Genomic DNA, 25573 nt, shown 5'->3' on the forward strand with positions numbered 1-25573 from the left:
TGAATATACATGCAAGAGTCTTCATCCACAGGCATTAACTCCTTGCCCACAACCCCCCTGTCAGCTGCTATGCCCTCACTGTACAGGACATTGTGTGAGTAATTTTAGCAGCTGTAAGCAGCGTTAACTGTGCTTTAAGCAACTGACCTGAAATGTGTAAAACTACATGAAGTGGAAAGGAACTGTGAATGAATGCTCTGACACCTCTGTTTGCATGCCCTTTAAATCCTCTGCCAGTGTCCTGATCAGCTTGATTGTAAGTAGGTAGGAAGAAGTATGACATAGAGCCAAAAGCACAGTTATGTTGTTTGGTTGTCTTTTAGGAAGAACTTGACCTTCCATTAATGACAACATGATGCTAAACATGTAAGTTATACAAATTACTTGAATGAACACGATGTTGCCTTCCAACATGCAGATAACAGAATGGGCAAAGATGACAAACATTCTAAAGATGACTGAATGATCATTATGTAAGCCTGTGCAGGACATTAAAATCATCTTTGTTCCAACAGGCATGTCATGGTAAAATATCACTTGATGTTTCCCAAAAAGACAGAGTAAGAAATAGTGCCATAGAGACAATAGTCCTATGCAGAGAAGCCATTTCAGCTGAGCTCTCCAGGAGCCCTGCCCTGTACCACATGGCATATGCAAGTTGGGGATAGAAGGACTGCAGTCTTCATTAAACGATATGATTCCAAATAAACAACTCTGTAAAGAAAACAGTGGGAATGATAGTTCTAACACAAACATTGGCTGATCTGTTTCCCCCTTCTCCTTTAAGTTGTTAACTCCCAGCTCACTCAGTATTTTATTTCTTTACAACCTTCGTTTTTCTTTTTTTTTTTTTTTTTGTTGTTTTTTTTTTAAATTAGAAGAAAAGAGAGAAAGGATTGATACTTTTTCCTTCTCCTTTCCTTCCCGAGGGCAATTCTTCCCTTTCCTTCATCTGCCATCTCAGACTTTCATGATAACTACAAGCTTCACTGAATCCTGAAGTACTTGCAAGTGCATGCTGAGGTTTGTTTCACTCCATTAATGGTGAAAGCAAGCCACAGTCTGCATTAGCGCATATGGATCAACAATAGGTGTTCACATCACAACACATTTTCAGTTTGTGTTTTGAAATGTTACACTGGCTGGCCACAGCTCCCAATCCGCTGCTGCCCCACTGTGAACCTATATTCACCAGTGAGGGAAATGGCAGCAAAAGAAAAGGGAGTCACCAACAATATGTTTAATTTAATAAAGATATTTCTTTAAGCTTTATGGTTTACTATTTTCAATAAGTAAACTGTAAACAAAAAATGGTGGAGTAACAATGGTTGTCTTAGGCTGGAAAGAGGGATTTTTTTTTTTAGCTGTTGGCAGCCTTCAAGATCTATACTCATGATGTTGCAGCTTCATAGTGAGAACTATGTTCCATACAAACAAATAAGAAAATAGTAATTGCAGCTCCAAAAAGTAACTCATAATAAAGCATGAACTTTACATACACTGTCTCCTTGGAGAGGAAGATTAATATGTTCAGCAGTTTTTCTATATCTAGAAGCCTAGGGGCACAAAATTCAGGATGATATGCAGATTGCTAAAAAGAGTAGAACAGGATAATATGTGAAAAGATATGACCCAAAATGTAAGGACTGGTATGAGTGGGTCACTAGCTGTGGAAAACAAAATTATTTCATTTGGGACACAGAAATGAAAAATAAGAATTAACAGAAATATTGCTTTGAGGGTCGCAGGATTTGCTTGCTTCTCTAGGTGGAATGGGAAGAAGAGGAGGAGGTTAGGTATCGTTACACTGTAAGTACTACCATGTGCCTTTATGTAGATAATGTGGTATGTTTGAAACAGATGGTTGTAAGGCTCTTATATTGTATAATATATCTGGATACAAGGATGATGCCAAGTAGATTCACAGTTATGGTGATCGTAAACATTAACCGTGCTATATTTCCTGCCTTGTCATTTTCTGAAAAACATCCTTGCCCACTCCACCCATTGCTCATTATCTCCTTTCTTAGCTTCCATATGATGGTTTAAAATCTGCAAGCTGTTTTTGGATTGTTGTCCTGGGCCTCTAACCTCCCAACTGTCCCTCATTACAGAGTTATCTCTATTCCGCAGAGACCGACAGTACAGAGAACTTCTATCAGTGCCAGTAAATCTTTCAAAGAGGAATATAAGACAAGTGTGTGTATGTGTGTGCAATTCAATACAGAAATGAAGGGTACTTGGGAAAGTCAAGTGGTGGAACATAAAATATGACTGATGGATGAGGAACAAAGGAAGTGCAGATGCACCACAGCATTTGTTCTACCTTTTAAGAGAATGACAAGTATTCAGCCTACTGAAGTGGGAGGCAAGTGATCTAATCATATAAGCTGAGGGGGGGGTAAGGGAAGGGAAGAAGAACTCTGATTTTTTTTTTCCATCTCAGTTTTGAAATTTCTGACTTTTAGCTGTGCAGAAGGTCATTTAACCTCCCTATACATCAGTTTTCTCATGTGTAAAAGGTTGGTCTTAATGCTTCTTTTACCACAGAGTTAAACATATCACTGTAATTAACTCATATTGTTACCCATAAAGGACCCTGTGACTTTCTGGTCAGTAGCATGAGTAGGAGTGCCACAAATGGCCCACAAAATCCCTGTGTCCTGCTAAGAGGGAAGTTCCCCCCCAGAGTGGTGCAGATGGCAATTAGTGCTCCCCAGGGACCACAGCACTCTCGTAGAGATGAAGTGCTCGAGGGAGCTCAAATCCGGAAAGGTGTAAAACTTAAGTCTTCATCCTTCTGTGTAGTAAAGGGTGTGGTGGTCCTCTGAGAGGCACAATGTAAACTCAGATTTCATGTGCATCTTTAGCTGTGGAAAAAGACCGTTGAGGACTTGCCAGAGACAGGGATGTAGCCCAGAGTTTTACGTACACTGTGGGCAGTGCTGCAAGCCACAGAGAAGCTCAGATTGACCTATGCAACATAGGGCTGACTGATAGCTGACTGCAGTTTTGCTGTGAGCCACTGCAAGCCCAGGAATTGTTCAGGACGGAGAGGTCGTTCTGAGATTGGCTCTTGGGCTGCCAGTTCTCAATACAGAATGCAGAATCTAGACCATGAGACAGGATATTCTGAGCATCAAAACCAAACTGAAAACTGTTTTGAGTATGCTCCCTGAATAAATAGATGTTACAAGGGTAACTTTTAACTTTAGGTCTCATAAAGGTAACAAATAATCACTGTATTTGGAACAGGAAACTGATGGCATCAGGCACATATAGTGCGAGCTGCAAGGCAACAAAAACAAATACTGAGCAAGTGTTTCCCAGCTGAACTACATAAAGAATGTTAAAAGTGCAGACAGGGAGTCATTTTGGTTTGACTTTTCACATCTTGCTTTTTTGGGGGAACAAAAATTTTGAAGGTAAGAACAGAATACTAGCATACTAAAGATCTGAGAGAAAGTGAAGATTTTTCTTGATAGTTATCATGCCATCCAATTAAGATATGATACCTTTTAACCGCTGGAGTAATGTGACCCATTACTACCTCACGTACTGAAAAGGCACAGACTGTATTACATGGACTGTATTACATGACAATTAATTTCTTTGCTTAAATAGCCCATTGTGTGTGCTCACAGCCAGATATTTTTAACTAAATACGTTGCTTACTCCCTTTACTTGCAATGGCTTGGAGAGATTCTGTCTTTTGTTTGATTTGCTTCTGGTGAAATACGCTGCTCTGCTTGCCTTCAGAATAATTGTATCCAGAAGTAAAATCAGACAAAAGACAGAGAAACAGTACTGAAACTATACTGTTATAACATTTAGTTGATCCTTCTCCTCCAAAGCAGGATCAACAGTACCTTAAACAATTCTTGATGGAGGGGAATTTAACAGTAGCTCTTTCAACACAAAACAAAAGGATTCTGGGTTTGCCTACAGTAACACAGTATCCTTTTTGCTTTGCCAAGCCACATACCAGCAGGACTTTGACTTTATCTTCCTTGAAAAATGGAGTTGTCAGCAGAGGTTCATTGTTTATGATGGGTTGTACAGGTAGTAACATCAGATAGCTTCCAGGCGAGCATTATGCTTGAACTATATGAACATCAATAAGACACAGCAAAAATGAAAAGTATGTCTGAAAGTTTCCTCTTAGTGCCAGACAGAGAGAGTGTTACAAAACTGTTCCACAGTTGTGCCTGTTGTTACCAGGAAAGCAAGCTGGTCCTTTCCATTGCAGGATGCCAGAAGCTGTTTCTGGATTAATGGATTCAAGATTTAAGACTTGTTCAGATCTTTCCTCAGTCCTAAAGAAAGTGGCATCCTGTCCCTTTATATAACAATGATTTCTAGATTTGTACTCTAACCTCAATGGTGGATGCCAGTTCATGGATTTTATGTAGCCATGAAAAGCTGTCAAGTGCGTACAAATAGTAACTATACCTTTGAGTATAATCTTAGAACAGGGCAGATTTTTTCACTTTTTTTCCCTGGAATATCTGTAGATCTCTAGGGAATGTAGCATATATTTCTATATACAGCTGCACTACCACTTCATTGTTTACCTGTGATTTAAAGATGCATTCACCCCACCTCTATAAAATTGTACTAAGCAGCCAGTGGTACAACTAGATCACTTTTAAAACCCAACTCAAATGCTGCAAATTTTGGCAAGGCAGTAGAGCTAGACACTTCTCTACTTTGATGTCCATGTAATTCTTTTATTTTATTTTAGGATTGAGTCCCTGCCAAGTGCCATAATTTCTGAACCGGAAGAAAAGATATCTTCAGGTTAAAATGTCACTGTGCCCATCAGTCACACTTCAATGCATAGCTGTAGTTCACAAGTTATTCAGCAGTGCAATGAATAATTCCAGTCTAGAACTTTTCTTCAAGTTCCTCATTGTTAAGTCTGAAGCTACAGTGACTGTAGGCATGAATTTTGATTCTTTTTAAAAGAGTTTATTTCACAAAAATACAGGAATGACATTCAGGAATACAAGAATGGGTAATAAAACAATGGATCTGGTGTCAGAGCTACAGCATACAATCAAGTTGTATTTATAACACTGTGAGCTTCTTTTTGGCAGCCAGGTATCCTTGTCCAGTGTGATACAGCTGCGTATTTGGGCTGACAATAAAGTCTCTAGCATAAAAAACTGGGGAGCACTTTTTAACAGCTGACAGTACCCATGGGTACCAAAAAAAGGGCTAGTTTGTTTTATATGTGCTTGGGTAATTAACTCCTAAAAGATGTAAAGCTTTGGGTTCAATGGATAAAGAGTATACAGGGTACGGAGCACAATAGTGCCCTGGTCTGTGACTTGGATTCAGCATTGTCTTCAGTACTGCCTTGAGCTCTGTCTTCAGAGCGATTACCTTTCTTTTTTGTTATCTCAAACCCGAATGCATTCCCTCTCACTGTTCTTTCCCTTCTCTCTTTAACTACTGTGATGAAAACAGTAGTATAACCAGTTACAGGATTTTACAACTGTAATTTGGGTAGTTCATAGAATTAATGCCATTTGTTAAAATCTTTCACGACAGACTTCTTATATCTCAAATTTTTATGTGGATGTTTGGACTAAACAGATGTTAAAAAAAATGAAAAGGCAAAAGTAAAACCAGCTCAAGAAAAAGATGGTTTTTGTAGCTTATATGGAATCTTTTTTTTTTTTTAATGATGTTAATGTCCACCAGCTTTAACCACTAAACACAAAATAGCCCAGAAGATCGAGGTCTGACTGCTTACATAGTAAGACATAAGCACAAGTCCCCTTTACATATATATATTGTTGTTGTTTTAAGAGATTTTGATGTTCACATTTCTTCTTTACATTCCTACTATTTTTAAATCCATATTTAAGGTTAACATTTAGCCCTCTGAAAAAAAAAAGCTTCATAAAAATGTTCATTATCCTCATTTGCCCACACCAATCAAGTTTAATTGCTCAGTTAAATTGCCTGGTTACCTCAATTTGGAGAAATTTAGCTGTTTCTATCATTTATCCTCACACCAATACCCAACTTTAAAAATAAATGGCTGTTTTTCCATGCCTTGTGGCTAATTGTTCGATTAGAAGGGTGCAAGCAGTTCTGGCATTTGAAAGATGTGTGAAAGGCCACATGTGAATAGCTGAGGAACACAGAATCAATGACATTTATACATTATGTGTTGTTTCTATGCTTTGAAACAGTAAGTGTATTTAAGTACAAAGAGGTGGAAGAACAACTTTAAAAAAATAAGATCTACATTTTTTTCCTGTTCAAACTTTCTTGGCTTTCTGGTCCAGGTAGACCATTTTCAAACTGTCTCTCAGTAAAATCATCCTGTAGGAATATTCACCCCTTCATCAGTCCCCCTTAAGTCAATAGCTCTACTCTAATTCTGCAGTGGAGAGAATGGGAGCTGAGCAGGCTTTAATGTCAGAATTGACAGTGAAAATGACAGACTGCAGGACTTGGCCAAGGACCACATGCTTTATCTTTGGAGAAAGAGATCCCCATTACCCTGACCATCCCCTCAGTAGACTACTAAACAGGAGAGTGTGTGGAGAACTGCTGTCTTTCCATTGGTTTTCCTTTCTCCTTTACTCAAGGTTTCTTACCTGTTGGGGTTTTTTTCCCCTTTGCTGCCTCATCTTCTGGTTTTGTTTTTGCTCTTTTTGGGTAAACTTTTTCTCCTATTCCCTACCTGTCATTTCATGTCATTTTCCCCTCCTTTCCATCTTGATTCCTCTTTGTAAAGTCTCCATTCTTTACACCTCTGTCTTTCTAGTTCTTTCCTCTTACTCTCTTCTGGCTTTTTTTCTTACCCTCTTATCTTCCTTCTCTACTTCCCCTCTCTGAGGACTCTCTGCCTTTGGCCTTTTCCTGTAGATTGGGCTCAATGGTACCCTTCATGAATGCTGATTATCCTGGTTGGAGCTCTATGAATATTACACTAGCTGAGTAGCAATTCATTTGAATCATGCCTTGCAGCCATTTAGGAGGAAAGGAGTATGGCATCCAACTTTGACTGACAGCTGACTGGCAGGCAAGAAAAGCAGCCACCATCTCTCATGGGAATGCTCAGAAACTTGCAGAGGGAGATAAAATGTCAAACCACTGTGATCTGCAGCCTTTGCTAAGAGGCTTGAGAGATCAAACTAGATCAGACACAACTCCATTTTAGTTTGGAAAACCAAGCTGTATTGTTTCTGCCTGAATGTCATCATCAGTAGCATAATTTCTGCATTTTGCAAGACAGATTCCTATAGAGTATGGCACCTTCGGCAGTACAGACTCTCTCTAGACTCCTACCACAGGTGCACTAGCTCTGAAGTTCAGATAAAGGTTCTTACCTACACGGGGTCTACTGCTCAGGGAGGTGGACATTCTCAGCATTAAGCTGTGATTTTTCTTTTTTAAATAATGTTTTACAGACCCTGTTCTAACTGTCAGCATGCTTTGAGATCAGAAATTTTCAGCTGCCTGTTGCTTCGTAGTGTATACACACAGTGTGCTTCAACCGTGGTTTGCAATAGCATAGCTTGTGGTATGAAGGTCATGTCACAGAGTCCTTAGTGAAACCACGAAACCTCACCAGAAAATGGCTGCAGCACTGTTGTGTGCAGTGTGGAATAAAAAGAGAAACAAATCGCCTTTGCTGGGTAGAGAAAATCCTCACCAAAAATGTGGGTACTGTGAATCCTAACTTAGACCAAAACCTCTCCTCATTTTTATCGAGCATGAGGGAAAATACATATTACATTTTAAAGCTAAAAATCTGGCCTATAATTAAGGTGCATTACTTCCAGACAAAAAAATAAAAAGGAAGATCTTTAACCAGAATTGTGAATGATTTGCCATGAAACTTCCTGGTTAAATGAGGAACGTCTTCTTGTTGATTACAATTTGAAGATGAAGCATACTAACCTTTCTGCTGAAAGGTAACCAGCAGAAGCTGGGCACACAGGAAAGAGAACTAAAACTTGTAGCAGGCTTTGTTCTTACCTCCTTGTTATTGCTGGTTTTCCAACATTTCTAAAATCAAATCTTAGATGCATATGAAAGAAGCTTACCTTGCCAACATACTGGTAGTCAGTTCCTGTGTATTCCTCCAATAAAAAGAACTGATTCCACATCCAGCTCCTTTTGGAACGATGGAGGTCTTGCCTGCTGTTTCCAGATAATACCAAAACCTTTTCCTTTTCTGGAAAGCCACTAGTCCTTTTGGATAACGGAGTTAAGAAGCTTTGGTGGGGCTGACTAGCCCAAAACAGCAGCCAGAAGCAATGGTAAGTTCTCATCATGGCAACACAAGGAAGTCTTAATAATGACTTTTTGTCTTGTTCTCAAACTAACCTACTTTACTGCACTGAATCCAATGTCATGCCGTCTTCCTTCTTTAAATAGTCTTTGCAGTCTCAAAGGAGCTCTGAAAAGAAAAATAACAACTTTTTTAGCATTTCCAAAGGTACTTAACTGTCATGACTGCAAACAGATGAGTAATAGTGATTGCCAAAAAGCTGGGCTGTTTCTGATTCAAAATATTGCAAATGGTCCTTCAAATAATCTGAGCGACTCTAAATTGAGTAGGAGGAAGGAGTCATGATGTTTGGATATAGGGTATGTTGGGGGGGTGCCCATTACCTCCTTTTGCTTCCCTTTGTCAACAAAGGCAAATCAGGTATTTTTCTTTTTACTGCCTGAGCTTTGGGATGTAACTGATAACTTTTTGATTGGGGATCTTGATCAGGTTACCTTATAACATCAAAGAAATGCTAGCAAAAGTGTACACTGTCTTCCCAGGAGGCATTATGTTGCTATAGTTATGGGCTGAAGAGACTGGACTTCGATAATGCAAGGATTTTTCCCTCATATTTAGGGCATTTTACCTTTGATTTCATTTACAAAGGGCCAGCTAAACAGGTTGATGAAAAAAATGAGCATATTTGTCAGTATCTCACACATACTAGACCTGTTTGTTACTGCATAGGAAATGGACACTTTGCTTTTCTCAATATCTACTGCCAGAGTATTGCACCGAGTTTTGGATCTTTAAATACCTAGTCATATATGTAAATGTTTTCACTAATAACTTCCAAAAATACAAAAAAACCCCAGCTGATCATTGCTACCTGTGGGTTTTTACTAGCTACTGCTTCCTACTATTAGTGGTAGATACCTGTGCACCTACAAAATAATTACAAAATTATCTCTTAAGACCTCATAATTTTCAACATGCAAAAAGCTATACATAGAGTACCCTAGTATACTGTGGACAGTTCTTCTATTTTTAAAAAGCTGGAACCTTCTATTCAAGAGGAATCAGACTACGTGTCTCAGATAACCAGTCATGCAAAATGCCTAACTATCAGCTGTGGAACATTTTATAATTAGTTGACAGAAACATTCCATAACATACATTTTTGTCATAAACACACTGATAAATTTTTAGTCCAAACAGATCCATACTCCGAGAGAAGGATCATTTGATTATTTTCATTTCTTTTTTCATTGATGCTCTTTGAAAAATTTTGGGTTTTATTCAGTATTCTCACCAAAACCCATAAATCATCCTGAAACCAGCTCAAAATTCAGTACAGCATCTCTCAATATTTGTAAAAAAAGACTGTGGAATGATAATCTGACTATACCAAATTGCAAAGACAATTTTTGTTTGATTTTTTAAGCATTTAACGCAACACTACTTGGATCATATTCTATATCAAAGACCATTTTTCCCCCTACATGTTTGGTTTTTTTAAAGGTGTACATTAGACAGAATTTAGCCTTTGAGCTACGCTGACAGAGTTAAAACACCTACAATGCCTCCAGTTAGCTGCTCTTCTGGTGGTTGTTGTTGTTAGTAATAAATTGTATAAAATAACCTCAAGTCTCTTACAGTTCCTGTTAGTAAATAATTTTCTATAAGGAAATACCACTTAGCTTTTATATGAATAGTAGATAATAGAACAGGACTGTTCAAACAATATTGCTTTACTGCTTCACAAGGTAAAAGAGGTTAAGGGGTAACTTCTGGGTGAGAAGGAGTCAGTTTTTCAGCATTAAGAGGAAAATGGAAAAGGCACAATTAATTCTGAAGAAGTTTACTTTCCTCCGGAGAAAAGGGAAAGTTTCTAGTCAGATCTTGTGAGCCAGTGGGCTTTCTGTGGGTAAAAACAACTCTGTCCTGAAGGCCATGGGAGCTGTGTCCACATACACCTTTGAGTGTTGTGAGAGAGACACGACACGAGTGTACACACACATTCACAAAAACATGTACACACAGAACAGCAAGAACAGAGCTGCTGACCAGTACAAGACCTTCCCAGAGGATGAACAGAAAAAGCCAGCATGACTAAGCTTTACAATGTAGTCAACAATTGCCTTCAGTGCAATTGATGGAGCAGTGCCAAACCAGTGTGCAGGTTGCTGGAGGGGGACATGGGCAGCAGATTCAGGCACCAGTGTAGGGAGAGTTGAGGTGGCCTTGACTCTCTCTTTGTCTATAATCTCTCTTATCCTCCTCCTGTACCCTTCTGACCTGCACAGGATCTTGTCCTTTACAACTCTGCCAAAATCCACTCAAACCTTGGCTCTGAGTGGACTGTATTCTGATCGACATTTTCCTTCATGTGATATGAAAGAAGAAAATGTGTCTCACACAATATTTTTGATTTCCATTTTCTTGCCAAGTTGCTTTGCAGGGAGGTTGGGGCCTGCCCAGGTGAGTTAAGTAGTGCCCTGAGCAGTGGCAGACTTGGTGAGCTGCCATGTATCAGCATGCATGTATCATCAGGGTGATCTGTGTTGGAGGGCAGATGTGAAAAGACGGATTAGATGGTAGCTCTGGTGGTGCACATGCGACTTGCCTTACTGGGGAGGCAGAGTCTGAGGCAGGGAGCACAGCATACGAGCAAACCTATTATTTTGCTATTAGTGAAGTCTGCATGGACTGCTGAGGCATAAGGAGTGAAAATCCTCACCTGACAGACTCCCCCAGTGCTCATTCCATTACCCCTATGGCCAAATCCCATGGTGGGGTTCCATACCTCCACTCCTGCACATAACATTTCCTGAGAAGTGCTGCCTGGAGCAGCATTACCTAGACAGGATTTGTGCCAGCCTTTTAAAGGATCAGTCCTTCAAATGCCAATTGCCAGGAAACAATTATTCCTGCAGGGGAATTTTCTGCACTTGAAGTCAGCTATATTTCACAGCTCTGATGTCATGGGAAAGGTTTTATAGTGGCTCATGCTGAAATATAGCTTACAAGAATGATATCATAGCTGTGAAATACAGCCTTTTACTCTCCCCTGCAGAGATGTGTCCAAAATGCTGAAATAAGGGCATGATCCCATAATGTCCTTCTTGACTGCATAGTCTTCATGATGTAGCAGAGCAGCTAAGCCCCGGCAGGTTCCCTGTGAGTGGCAAGAGAGGAGACACACCTTTACAGATCTCGGCTTAAGCATGCAACTGGGGTAAGTACCAGCTGAATCCAGGGTGTCTCTGCCCTGTAGGTGCTGATAACTGTTTTATGGGTCATAGTGATAAATTCAGCTGAGTGAATAAAAAGGATAGGAGCACTATACTCTGAGCTGAACTGTTAGTAGAGTGAGCTCTTATGGCTCTTAAATGCCATTTTGTGCTCCAGTCGCAACATCTCATGCTCCAGAGAGATCTCTGCAATGTAATAGTTTCTCTTGTGCAATCTCCTTTCTTTATTCTGAAAACAAGTCATTCACCAGGGATATTTTATTTTCTTTAAATGCAGATGGGCAAATATAACTGATGGGACCTTGGGATGGGGGCTAAAATTTTTTTTCTTCACATTGCACAAAGACAAGTAAAAAAAAGCACTTTAAACATGGCATTTCTCTCAACCTTCAGCTGGTCAGCTGGTTGGGGAACTTGCTGTGTTAACCAACTGTCAAGAGTGAAAAACAATTTTAGTGTACAACAGCCTCAGACAACTGGCTTAGCTCTGTCATCTCAAATATATAGCAAATCTAGGCTTTTTATGAGAAATTAAGAAATCTGCACATCCAAGCTTAAAAATGATCGCAGTCTAACTTTAGCTATGATCATTGTTAACATAAAAGCAATGTCACTTGCAGCCACAGAACTTTCTTCAGTGTGACAAGTCGCAGATTTAAAGTTTATGTTCATTCCTCTTTGAAGGATCAAAACCTCAGAGAATTGCTTAATCACTATGAATATCAGCTTCAAAATTATAGCCTTTCTATTTACCCTCTTCCCCAAGATTTCATTAATGTAAGTAATGTCTTAATGTGAGAATTCAGTGCAAATTTACACCCTTCCAGAGAAATACTTAAGTCTTTCAGCTATATATCAAGGAGGAAATGCATCCATTGGAGTCACTCCTATAAATCTGGGAGCTCTGCTCTGGAGATGTCTTTCTGGCACAGTGACAGGCATCAGGTACAGATTTTTGGCATAAGGAACCCCAAAGAGGTTCCACCTCCACTTCTATTCAGCACTCCCAGCTGGTTGTTAAATAAACTAGACTAGAAAAGAGCCTTCCCCATGAGAGGCATTAGCAAGGAGAGGGAAAACAGTTTTTCCTCATTCTTTTCTGTTCGGCCCCATTGTATTCACTTCATCAATAGACTCTCAAAAGGAATATGCTTTAAAAAGCATCTTAGACTGTGGACTTGAGCATAATTTCTTTTCTGAACCCATGCATTCAATTACGTTTCTGTATGAATTTATACATCTTCAATGTTATGGGCTGCTGATTATTAGATTTTAAATAGCTTCTAAATAGGCTAACAACCATTGGTGTCTCTAAAGTTTCTGGCATTACCTTTATTCAAACAGAAGTGCCAGTATAATAGATCCTTTATTCCCTAGTCAGCTAGGTACAGTTTCATTGTTTGAGTGTTGGATACAAAGCTTCACACATTTGATTAAGATCCATTAGTACACTGGAATGAACACTAATTGTGTTTTCAAGAAATGATAATGTACTGCTATTCTCACATAGAGATTGAATGAGCAGGTGAAAGTTAATAGATGCTTTAGCACAGTAATTTAGGAAAATGAGCATGGGAAATGTTTTAGGGTTTGGGGCTTATTTATTTATTTATTTATGTGACACTAAACTACATCAATCCTTATGAAATTTGCTTAGGTTCTTGGAGAAAAATGCATAAACACAGAGAACAGACTCTACTCTCTCATTCTAGATTAAAGTATGAATAGATTAAACTACAAATGCACAAGTATATGTGCCTTTACTGACCCCAAAGAAGGTCTGATTTGTGGCTGTTCCTGGAAAGATGCAGACTAGTCCCTGGCTTCATCATTATATGAAGTGTTTACCAGCAGTGGCCTTTAAAAGAAAAAGGGGGCTCTGCCTTGGAAGCTTTAATTTATATTTAATTTTGTAGAAGACGGGGGGATACACTAAAAGTATTCTGACATCATTTGCTATATGCTTACCCAGCCAGCACCAATCGAGTCTGTCAGGCAAACTGCCCTTGCTTAAATCCCAAACAATTCTACAGAGCCAACTGCCAGCCACAGTAACTGGACCACAGGCTTTCCCTGTACAGCAGAGTCAGTTTCTAGTCCCCCAGCGAGACCATGCAGTGCAAGAAACTCTCTGTACTCACATAGTCTTGCTGGAAGGACTCTCCCCTGCCTGCAAACATCAGGTGCAAGTGTTAAACCTTTCCAGCCTGAGAGAGGGGAAGATATCAACATCACATTGTTAAAGCCTGAGGACTGGAACGTGGCAAAGCCTTAATGGGGGAGGAGGAAAATGGCTTAACAGTGACTCCTGTGTTTACTGTGTCAGGTGTGACAGCCTTTCCCCCTCCTTATTGCAAAACCAAACCTAAGGAGCAATGTCCAAGTCCCTAAGAGAATTTCAATGACCCAAAGGAGCCAGGACCATAGGCTGTCCTTGAGGCCGTCCTCTCTAGTGTGAAGTATGTGATTCTGCTAGCCCACAGGCAAGACTGCAAAGAAATGATTAAAGCTTTAAGGAAAGTCTGCAGAAAAATTGCTTTCTCACCATGGAGGAGGAAAGGTTAAAGTGGCATTAGTTGTACAAAGAAAAGCAAGTATTCCAGCTAACTTCAAAAATTAGAAGCTTCCAATTTATCGTATTCACTTATTTTCAGTGTCATATTCATATATTTTAATATATTTTAATATATTATATATTAGTACATTTTCATATATAGGAAAGAATTTCATTATATTTTCAGTAATAGCTAAGTTTCATAAGCTGTAACACTGCAGACTTGCCCATAATTGACTTGGACTTAAAAAGCAGTTGTCGAGTTTGAGCTTCTTTTACAATTATGTCTCTCTTATGACCATTCAAATTTGAAAGTCTTCATCTAATAATTTTCTCAAGTATGAATAAGCTTTTACAGCACTGAAACCCAAATGCTTTTTTTTCTTTATTGTCCATGAGGTTTTCCCTTGTAAATATCAGCCATAAATGGAACAAAATGTCATTTTTCCAGTGTAAAGACAGCTGATGAAATTTTAATCTTCTGATCACTTTTTTATATCTTTGTTATATAAACCCATATACTCTAGTGATCATTCCTGTAAATACACCTCTGAAATAACAAAACAGAACAGAGCCAAGAGAGAATTCAGACTGAAAGATTTGTGGGTTTAAACTAGAGGTACTTTATGAAGACATCAAGTACACAATGTAATTGCAGCCAGCAGCAGTTGATTATAGTGTCTTTCAAAGTCATTTTTTTATTCAATTCTCCCAGCAGGAAAAAAAGGTCCAGAACTATAAAAATAACTAAATGCAGCAGAAATGCTAAGATAACTACTACCTCCATCCTGCACTGGAACTATTAACATGGTGGTTTTGCACAAAGCAACTGATTTAATCCTAGTGGACCTCAATGCTCACAAGCAGCAGCCCTCACAAAAGCACACACTGACAAAAGAGGACAAGTCAGCAGTGTATCTCCTGCTTTGATTCATGAATGGCTGTGGCAAAAGATGACTGTATGACTTTATTCAGCAGCTGGTGAGTGAACTGATGATGTTGTTTGTCTGTTCTCAGATATTTTGATTTTTTTTCCCACCTGACATTTGAAAAGAGCCTTAGTATCATCTTGTTTCAGAGATGCCCACTCTCAGCCTCTGTAGTTAGCCACACTGCACTTTTATCCACTGTGCATAAACAGTTTCAACACACAAGACAGAGGGAAGGAAATCTTGTTTCCACTCCATGGCTGCACTGAATGATGTTTCTGTGGCAGGGCTGGAACCTGGATTTATATTCCTGAGGATTATAGCAGTATTTTAATCACAAGGTTATTATTCTTCCTCTCTGAGGGAAGTCCAAGACATCTGTGCTTTAAGCACCACGTGTACCTTAGCTGCAACCTACTGACTGGATGTTGGTGTATGCTGGAGGGTGTGTGGACACTGTAGCTGGAGAACCCAGAAAAGGATCTGACATTCCCTGGATGTGAAGGCGAGAACAATAACTGCTGCAAGAGCAACAACTTTATGTAGGTATCACAGGCTGGTCACCTCTGCAAGCAGTGATATGGAATGGGAAGGACAGACACAGCTCCAGCTGACCCTGCCCTCTTTGTGAGCTACCTCTGTGTGGCACTAACAGGAAGCAGGAGCTGGTCCTGGGAAAGGTTTCTAGCTTCTTTCGCCTTTTGCAGGTGATGTGGGGACAGGCCTCCACAGTATTTCAATGTTCCCCTGATAATGCTGCATTCTAATCTAAAGCAGGGGACAGGTATGTGACTAACAGGTAATACAAACTAATACTGTAAATTATACTAAGTTGTTCCCTGATGGAGAGAAGACTATAATAGTCAAGCAATCAACTATATTTAACAGGAGAACAAATCAGTAATGCTCCTACTGCTGTGCATATCTGGTATATGGGTCTTTTATTCCTAATCAATATCTTAATGGCAGAGAGCAGCAGATGTGCATGGAACCATAGCCAAAGAGTTTTCAGCAGTACACAAAGTAAGTTTGAAGCCATGAAAATGCTGCAGGGAAACTTTATTCCTTGTTGCAGTACTCAATGGAAGTCTGTAATACTATCATCCTATTGTGCAGGTTACTGTTGTTCTCAGACGTAACTTGCAGTTTCTTTTATAAAATTGGGGTTTTCCCTAACCCTATTTATTTATTTAAGAATAGGGAACTAGCAGGATCTTCAAAGCAAGAGTGTCATCAAAAAGAAATTAATGTCTGAAAAGGAGCCTAGCCTTCCTACTCAGATAATAGAAAGTGAAAGGCTCTTGGGTGACTTGAAGTGCCTAAGTTAAAGTGTTTTGTCTCCCCACTGAAAAAGCTACATGGTATGGATACCTTTTCTTCTGTTTCTGTTTCGACACTGAAATTGGGAAGTCTCCTAGACAGGCTCTTGATCAATAACATTTTAGGCTTTTCATTGTGAAGCAAAAATAGAGCTGTTTTAAAACAAGACTGCAGTCTGAGAAAGGTATGGGATGCCATCACTCTGCAGTAAAGGAACTATTAAAAATCTTTGACACATTAAAGAAAAACACGGTCAGCTTCTGCCTGAAAACTGTTTTTCTTATGGTAGGGGAGATACCCTGTTTTGCTTTATTTCATGCATACTCAGCCTACCATTTATTAGCTATCTACCTCCATGCCATTTGAAGAAAATTATCCACATAATAAGTAAGATAGAACCAAAGGCAGCAAATCCTTTCCGTGCTGATCAGCAATTACTCAAAGCCAAAGATACTCTCTAAAAACAAGAGGAAAATCTGGGCTTGCAGATGCTTTAGTGGCATTTAGTGGCAAGTACTGCAGTGTGATAATGAAGGCAGACTATACTGCCAAATGCATAATCAAGAATAAAAGAAAGGAGGAGGTAAGGTTTCGTTTTCAATAGGCACTAGCATATCTTCCTATCAAAGACTGACTATTTTTGGCAGTAGCAATTAGGCAATTCAATGACAGATACAAGTAAAAGTAAATTATTTGACAGGAGTGTTTTGGATGTGCTTTGGGCAGTGTATATTGTTGTCAAACATGATATTAATTGCTAAAATTCTGCTTTAATTTCTACAGAAGAAACCCACATACTGTGATAACAGAATTATTATAGCAAGTGGTACAACTGAGGGAAAACAGGTAAGCAAGGTTCCTACGATTCTAATTTAGTACGTTTATGTGCTTCTCTTACGTACAAAAGAAATTGTTCTTTTCTATTTTTTATTTACAACTGTCTGTAACTTCACATTTCTAGGATAGCCACAATCCCAAATGGCATAGCTGCTGTCTCTTTTTTTCTTTTTTTAGCGACCTTAATCTTTTCTGCCTACCTTTCGCAGTTCCCCACTATATAGACTCTCCTGGCTACCCCCATTCCCAGTGCGTCCCATTTTTCTGTGGTAGAGCAAAGCAGCTGTCTTTCTTAAGCAATTTTCCATTCACTAGCTGCTGTTTGCTGCTTCTTCTCTGCTAGAGGCTCAGTGCTCACTACATTTTTCTTGACTTCTTGACAGAAACATACGCTAATTTCCCATTCTGAAGTTAGGTGAAAAGAAACGTGAGGTGGGACATAAGGTACTGGACCTGGGGAGTATATTAGAAATAGCTAAACTTTGGCTTCGTATTTGATTGTTGAAGGCTTTCTTATTTCTCATAGACTTTCATGGCCATTTACCAATGTGAAATGGATGCAGAGTGCTACCAAATGAGAAATGCTTGCAATGTTCAGCTCACTGTGGGCAAGTGAACTCCATTTGTGCAAATACGCTCCAACAGGAGAAATCAACTGGAAAATAAAGAGATGCCCATTAAGACTAATTTCATTATGAATGTGCTATTAAAAGAACTCTGGATTAGTAGGTCATGTCTCTTTTTTGATGAAAGAGTCTGTTAGTTCTTTGATCATGATAGTAACTGGCTACACTAAAATGCTATAGCTTCTTTAGAAGCCTCAATATTACCTCTATTAACTACATAGCTTAAGAAGCTGTAGTGAAAGACAGGAGAGCTAATGCACATGGGCTGGCCTCCCATCTTAAATCTTTTCATCCTACTTGGGATCCTGTTAAGGATGTAGGAGATCTTCCCAAGCAGGGCTAGACTAGATGGCAGAGAATGGAAATAGCCCTGAGGACAGATGAGGAGGACTAGCAAGAGAATCAAGCTGCAGCAATGAGAGGGACTGACCATTTCTGAGTGACTTCAGAGCTCCTAGGACTCGATAATGAGTATTAAAGTGGAAATAAGACATGTTTGTGATTCATTCAGGGTGAATAAATACCACTCCATGCTGACAGGGATGTTCTAACAGTTTGACTAGTAGGACATTCTGGTTCCAGCAGGATGATATTTATTCACTGTACAACTGCATGCCAGAAGCATCTACATTCTGCTTGTGACTTCAGATGAGGCAATAAACTTTACCACTTCAGTGTGTATTTCCAGCCATGATGACTCATTACTTAACTGAGGTTTTGTGAACAGTGAGTGATGTTTCTGAAACTCTTGAAGTTTCTTGAATAGGAAACATGCATACTTGCTTTTCAAATCACTAATATGAGAGGTGGTTTTCTTCCTTGAAAAGGACCTTTTAATATGGTTTTGCTAGTAATTTTATGTTTCTCAGAATATGAAAGTGTATAAAAGAATAATGTAACTTGTGACTAAATAGGTTCTGAAGTATTTAATAATGCCACTTATGTCACTAGTTCTTTGAAAAAACTTAATGAGTTGTTTAATTAGGAATACTGAGGAAATTTGAATCACACTTTTTTTTTTTCTCTCTTGGTTTATACAGCTCTGTACACATACACTGTGAACATCAAATACTATATAAGTGACTAACCCCTTTGTATTGTTAAAGCATACTCCTCTGGGCATTGAAACCAATAAGATGTATATGATCAGATCCCTGTAAAAACGTTGCTTCTTACGAATGGGGGAAAAAACAACAACAAAAAAAGCAGGAAAGACTGTGATCTGACTTAAAACAATTGGTGTTTCTGGTGTCATTGAATTCTTTGCAATTATATGCAGAATCTCTTTGGGATATACAGAGAGGTTACATTTTTGCAAGTGGAGTCTATAATGGAATTACTGAAATCTTCCCCTTGAGTAATGGAGACTTGAATATGGTGCTTTGTTTTTAAAATCTGTTTCAGACAGACTCTTTTCTACTGTTTTCCACATAAGGGAGCTGGAGCCATGCTGCAACTCTAAACTATATTGTTAATGCTAAATAACTATGGGATCATCATATGCAGCAAATTGGGGATTAGAAGCTTCTAGGACAGCTCCGCTTTTATGTTTTAGACAACTGAAGGAGGTAATCGTAAAAATAAAAAATGTGTGATTCAAGTGGTTGTTCTTGGTCCAGGATTCAGCAGAACATTGCTCTGTGAAAGCCAATGAAGACAGTAAAATTGGCCTTCTTTGCTCACTGGAGTTTTGGTTTTGCTTCTGAATTAATTCCAAGGAGTTGCCAGGATTGATAACCACAATCAATAACACTGGAGAAGTAATTTGGGAGGAGCAGACTTATAAGAAACCATTTCTGCACAATTTCAGTTTTCATGCCTGTAAACAGATGTTTAAAAAAATAAAGAGATACTAATCTGGACAAGAGTGACTTACTTCTATTTCAGAGAATCCTTTTCATCAGGTATTCCCCTGAGCTCAAGAAAATTATATCCAGTAAAAAAAAAAAAAACGTGACCAACTGAGGAGCTAGTACAATCTCTGACAGTACCCTTCACATCAGAGACGGGTAAATCAGCTACTCTTCCATTAGGGGAAAGACTACTCCATATATCTGAAGTATCTCCTTGAGCAAAAACTAAGCTTCTCTGATGCTCTACCAACCAGCCTTAGTTTTGTTGAAACTTTTAAGAATTTTGTATCATTAGAGCCAGCATGTCACTCCTAATCTTTTTTAAATGTTTCTTAGTTCTACTATTGCTTCTTTAAATTGTTGCTACTTTTTCCTTATTGGCAAAATTTCTGTTAGCCTGATTTTAATGACTAAAGCTGAAATGACTGGAGTTTTTTACCACTTCAAGTGACCAAATGTTTACTGACTATATCTAGAGAAATCCATGCTTTTGCAACATAAAAGCAATTAATTAAATCTCAAACATTTCTAAAAATTGCACTTATTTGTACTTCTCACACATTCCACCTCAGTATCTTAAATATTACATGAAATTCTAGTGCACTGTGACTGTCGTCAGCTTAGGCTGCTTCCTTCTGGAGAGATAAAAGCCTCCTTCCTGTCAAGGTCACTTAGCTTTGATCCTGAAGTCCTCCCAGCTTCTGCTTTTCTGTTTCATTCTCACCTCTAATTATGGGCAAACTGATGTAAGCTGAAAATTGTCAAATTGTCCTGAAAGCAAACATGACTGTTTATTCACCTAAGGTAACCATGTAGTCCCAATTACCAAGGAGTTTGATCACTTAATAATCTTTACTGTATTTAACCTCAGAGTAATTTTGGGAGAATTGCAAAGCTACCATTCCTGAACACAGAAAGTGAATGTAAAGACCAGATCTTCAAAGGCATTTAGAAACCTAACTCTTACTGCAATCAGGTCAATGGCACTTAAGCCTCTTATTCCTTGACATTTTAGCACTAATTCAGAAAGAGAAGACTATATGGACACCAAAAAACTTGAGAAGTTATTATAAACTGAACATGGATAAACTCAAATAAATACATGTGCTTCCTTCTTATTACTCTGTAAGATTTAATGTTTTTCTACTTCAGTCTTGACAACTTTGCTTTTAATGATCTTTTCTCAAGTTGTATAACATTTACAGTTTTATGATATTCCTCACATGCTGGATGAAGACAAGTTTAAAAACAAAATCAAGATGATACCAGCAGTTTCTTAGCTCTATCTACACATTATCTGTTGAACTGTCTTGTGATTAATTTTTTTTTCTTCAGTTATATAACAAATCCCTAACTGATCTGTTTTAAACCAGAAATTAGATTATTTCTCCTATTTAAAGCCCTTGCAACTTAGCAACCATGCAGATATTAGGTACACACAGGTAATATGAGGGAAAGTTTGCCCCAGAGTTATCTGCTCTGCTCCCTTTCCGTAATCTCTAACCAATACGCCTTTCTTCTGATTTACTGCAAGCTGGTTTAGACTGTAGGTGGTAAGAGCACTTTTTATCAAGTATAGGCACTTATAAAGCACTAGGGAGTACCCAAGATTCAGGCTGTCTACAGAAAACATGGTATTTCATTAAATGAGCAATCTAAGATTTATGATTTTAGATTTTCTTTCCTTTTTGTTTAAAAGTGCCTGAAGTTTGTTGGAAATGTAATATATTGCCACTTAGTACCATATTCCAAGTGTTGAGCTTACATGTGTATATATAATATTAAATATATATATATATGTATATAAGCCTGCACCTGTGTGCTTTACACTACTACCTATACTAATAATGGCTATTGTAATGCTACTGTTGGTGGGAATTGAACTTTGATTTCAGCGCTGAATAGCTAAAGTGTTTCTTTGATGTTAGTATCCAGAATAGCACAGAGGCTTAAAACCACAAGCCACCGTTTCTCAAAATGAAAGTGTCACTCTATCAGATGTGAATAGAGTTGAGTGATTTCATCTTGAAAGAAAACCTCAGTGTTTGGGGGAATACCATGGAACACTTTGATTGCAGTTCATTTGGCTGTAACCGAAAAAGAACAGGTAAGAAGAGTTCTACTGACATAAGCACTGATGCAATTGCTATGTAAAGGACGTGTTAGGGGTACCACTGTGAACACAGCTTTTGTAACCCTGCACCTTAGGAAGTCAGATGTTGCCATTGCTACCAAAACCATTTTGTTTTACACCTTAACACAGGCCATTTCAGGTCTTGCCTGGTTCTGAGTTTACCTTAGCTTGTTTTAGCTGAATCAGCAACTGCCCAACAGATGGCTAATGCCCAACTTATTTTTGGTGTTGGCTTCACTCTGTAAAATTGCCTGATTTTACCCTAAAGAAATTATACCATGTATGTTGTTCCAACAACTCTTAAGTGAATAATCTGTAACTAAAGTTGGGCACCAATTAAAAAAGTGATATTAACAGACTGTGTGAAAACCCCAAGCAGACCAAGGACTAAAAATGATCAACAGCACAGTCCTCCCAGTGAGGAATTTAGGGCACTAATTACTTGCTGTTGCTTCTCATAAGAAAGGTGAGTGTGATATGACAAAAAGAGGCAGATACCAGGAAGCTGGTGACTAAAAAGCTGGGTTGTCATATTAATGGGAATTAGCAATAATTAGATAATATGGACTATAAATGGTAGCAGCATTGTAGCTGGACTTAGAATAATTGTTTGATTAATTTTGTTTTCACTGTTGAAACATTAATTAGACTAACAATAAACTCTAATAGTCGGCTCTGCATATAAGGTGTGTCCCCCTGTACCCATAATGAGATTTTGACTGTAATACTCTTTGTCAGATGGACGATTGTTATGCAGCAGAAGTGTGGAAAAAGGGAAAATAATAAGCAGCAGCACGGAGAAAGAGGAGTGGCAGCAAAGAGGCTTCTAGCTTGGCAGCACTTCAGAGCTGGGACACAGCTGGTTATCCAGCTGTGAGCCTGGGATGCAGCCAGACAAGGAAGACTCAGGGCACACCCCCCCAGATGTACCCTTTCACTACATTTATATTAAGCTCATGCCAGCAGCACTCTGACATATCGACCATCAATGCAGGGGTTGGGTTCCAGCCCAGCAAGGAATTTGAGTGGGTGTCTGTCCCCTGCGCTGTCTGTTCAGAGTAGCATTGGAGGCAGAGAACTGTGTATAGTCACAAGGGCTGTGATAGCTCTCCTGGCCAGAGATAATTTTTGCTCCTGAAGTAGCCCCCTGTTCTCAGTAGTTTTGCACTGCAGGGACAAGCCCCATGCCAAAACAGACAGCATCAATTCATTAGTCAAGGCTGACTGAAATTCAGAGCTGCATCTCAGAGGAGCAACCCCTATGGAGGTCTGAGGGAAACATGGATCAGGGTGACTTTAAGCAGCTTTGCTTTCTGCTGTCTTCTGGGGCCTGAAGTGGTCCCTGACAAAGCCTAGGCAGTCCTGAGGTGCTCTGTAGTCACTACAGTAGCCTGTGCTTTGCTCTTTAGCCTCTATATGCCCAAATCCAAGACCATCCTTGGACATGCTCCCTGGGCTGATAATATACTAGAGCAGAGTTGCTGAAATTCGGTCCTTCCTGGCAGTGTCTGGGGCTTTTAAGGTTCCTTTATCAGCTCCTTAAATAGATCCTTTAGTAAACACAGGGAATCTGGGAGAGTGATGGATGGGTCCGTATTCATATAGAATTGCAACACAAGGTGTGACAGACAATTTGATTTCCTCAATCATAAAAAAAGAAAAGAAACAACATGCCTCACTGCTCCTGAAAGCTAAACAGGGAAAGAGAGCATTTCACTTCAATGGAGTTGCAAACCCATTGAACTGACATGGTGGGGGAAAGGGCCAGGATGCAGTTCCTGTGGGGGCTCTCAGTTAAAAGGCACTCAAGCCATGTGTCCTGAATAAGCATATGAAGGAAAATAAGTTGTCTTCAAGAAAAAAATGGAAATGTCTGGCCTGTCTTGCCATTCCTTCTCAAATGGGGGAATACAGCCCTGCCTAAACTCTGCACATTCTGTCAAGGCTAACACTTGGATTTATTAATAGTACAACATCCCTCCTCCATTCCCCGAGGATAAGAATTCAATCTTTTTTTTTCCCAGAAGCTGCATTTTTATGCATACTTATGGGCAGGCAAGGTTTGCAGAAGGTGACTCCCTATAGAAAATGTGTGGCTCCTTAATGTCAATTTGTTTCTGCATTTGCTGGAGGACCCTGTAGTAATCTGGTTGAATACTTGAAGTAAATTGATAACAAGATATGATGTCCTAGAAAGTATATGCTAGCATAAAACACGAGGGAAAAAGAATCCTCATTCCATTTTAAATTAGCAACGTTGTTACAAAATGGAGATTTCCCTTTGTGTTCTGAAGTAAGTTATATGGTGGGGTTTTTTATTACAGCTGTTTGATGAATGGGATGGGAAAGAGACAGGTAATTGATGAATGTGCTTTTTATGACGTGGCGAGGATGTAAGCACAGCTTCTGGCTGCAGGAGAAAGGAAGATTAATTGTCAAAAGTTTGACAAAATTCTATAGTGTGGAATCCATACCTTTTAAATGTCTTTTTCTTTCCCTGAGTAAATGTGAACATAACACTTGTACTTCTAGGTTTGGAAGGAATTATATGAAAATGCAGAACTGCAGGAAGAAAATCAGAAGTAGAACAGGTCACCATTTTACTTCTGCACATTTCAGAGTTCGGGAGGGATGGGAAGGCAGTAGTAGACAACTTCGGATTAGTCAAATAGAACTTCCCCTTGGGTTTCAAACAGAGTGTGTGCTGCCATTGCATCTCTTTCAGCCACTGTGAGGAGACAGCACCCCATAAGCACTCCAGGTATCAACCCTATTCCTCATGTTTTTATCTGAGAAACATCAGCCTCGTGGCTGTGGGTCTTCTTCTGCCTTTTGCCTGCAGCTGCACTTGTTTTAGTCATGATTAGTTTTTATCTTGAACTGCTTCTAATTGCACTTTAAGGCTGTTTTATCCTACTTAATTTTCATCCTTATAGCAGAAGGGCAAAATCTATAAATTCTATTTTAGACAAAGAAAAAAAAGCTCTGAACAATTTTTTAAACTGTTTTTTGTACTTACTGTTAATTATAGGCTTGATCTCCAACCCCATGCCCTAGCTCACCTCTGTACCGAACCACATTAAGCCTTAACAAGAAAATCTTTAGGGTGAGATCATAATAAATAAATAGCTGTTTACCCAAGAGTCCTTTCTATTGTTTCTCTTTTTTTGTGTGTATGTTTTAGTATTTCTGTGGTTTAATAGGATCAAAGTAGTCTGGCTTTTGTATTCTCATAGCTGGTCACAGGCTATATGAATTTTTCAAATTCAACCTTCCACCCAGGACATGTACTAGCTCTCAAGGAGGCATAAAGGAAACATCCCAATCCAATGACTGCTGCAGATGTGTTCAATAAAAGAAGAGCTGTAACTACACAAATTACCTTTGCTAAGCTGCAGGGTGCTGCAGAACTGCTGGAATGAGTTTCTCCCTGCCACACTTTTCATTCTCTCTGCTGGTTGGGAATGAATACAAATTAAGAAGAAATCCCTGAAAGAGGTTATAGGCCTATACAAATATCTTACAAGAGAACTGGGCTGCTCATGCAGGTTGTTTTTTACATTGTAGAAAGTTTTAGGAAGAAAGGGATGCTACCCTTAGAAGCCTGAGATGTTCAGCACAGCTGACTGGCAATTTCATTACAAGTCTTGCAATAATTGTATTTGAATTAAAGCCCCAGCTCCTACAAACTGCTGATTTTCAGAGGATCTTCATTTTCTTTTAGGAAAGCATGTTTCTACTCTGATGTTTGCCAAATAATATTTGGAAATATAACCTGTGTCCTAGCCTCCTAGCAATACCTGGGCTTGAATGCAATGAAAGCT

The 25573-nt window shown here is 39.0% G+C and overlaps 1 protein-coding gene across 1 annotated transcript in view; it reads right to left on the reverse strand.

Annotated features, from left to right (window-relative positions):
* The window catches only part of LOC127476455 (cadherin-6), a 110332-nt gene that overhangs the window by 50881 nt on the left and 33878 nt on the right, over positions 1-25573 (reverse strand). The window contains exon 2 of the mRNA XM_051799394.1: positions 8073-8428. Within this exon, the coding sequence (XP_051655354.1) occupies positions 8073-8303 (231 nt within the window). The 5' untranslated portion in view covers positions 8304-8428. The remainder of the gene's footprint in view (positions 1-8072; positions 8429-25573) is intronic.

This window comes from Manacus candei, unplaced genomic scaffold (assembly GCF_025592945.1).
Source record: "Manacus candei isolate 608988 ecotype Guabito, Panama unplaced genomic scaffold, ASM2559294v1 h1tg000049l, whole genome shotgun sequence".
NCBI lineage: Eukaryota > Metazoa > Chordata > Aves > Passeriformes > Pipridae > Manacus > Manacus candei.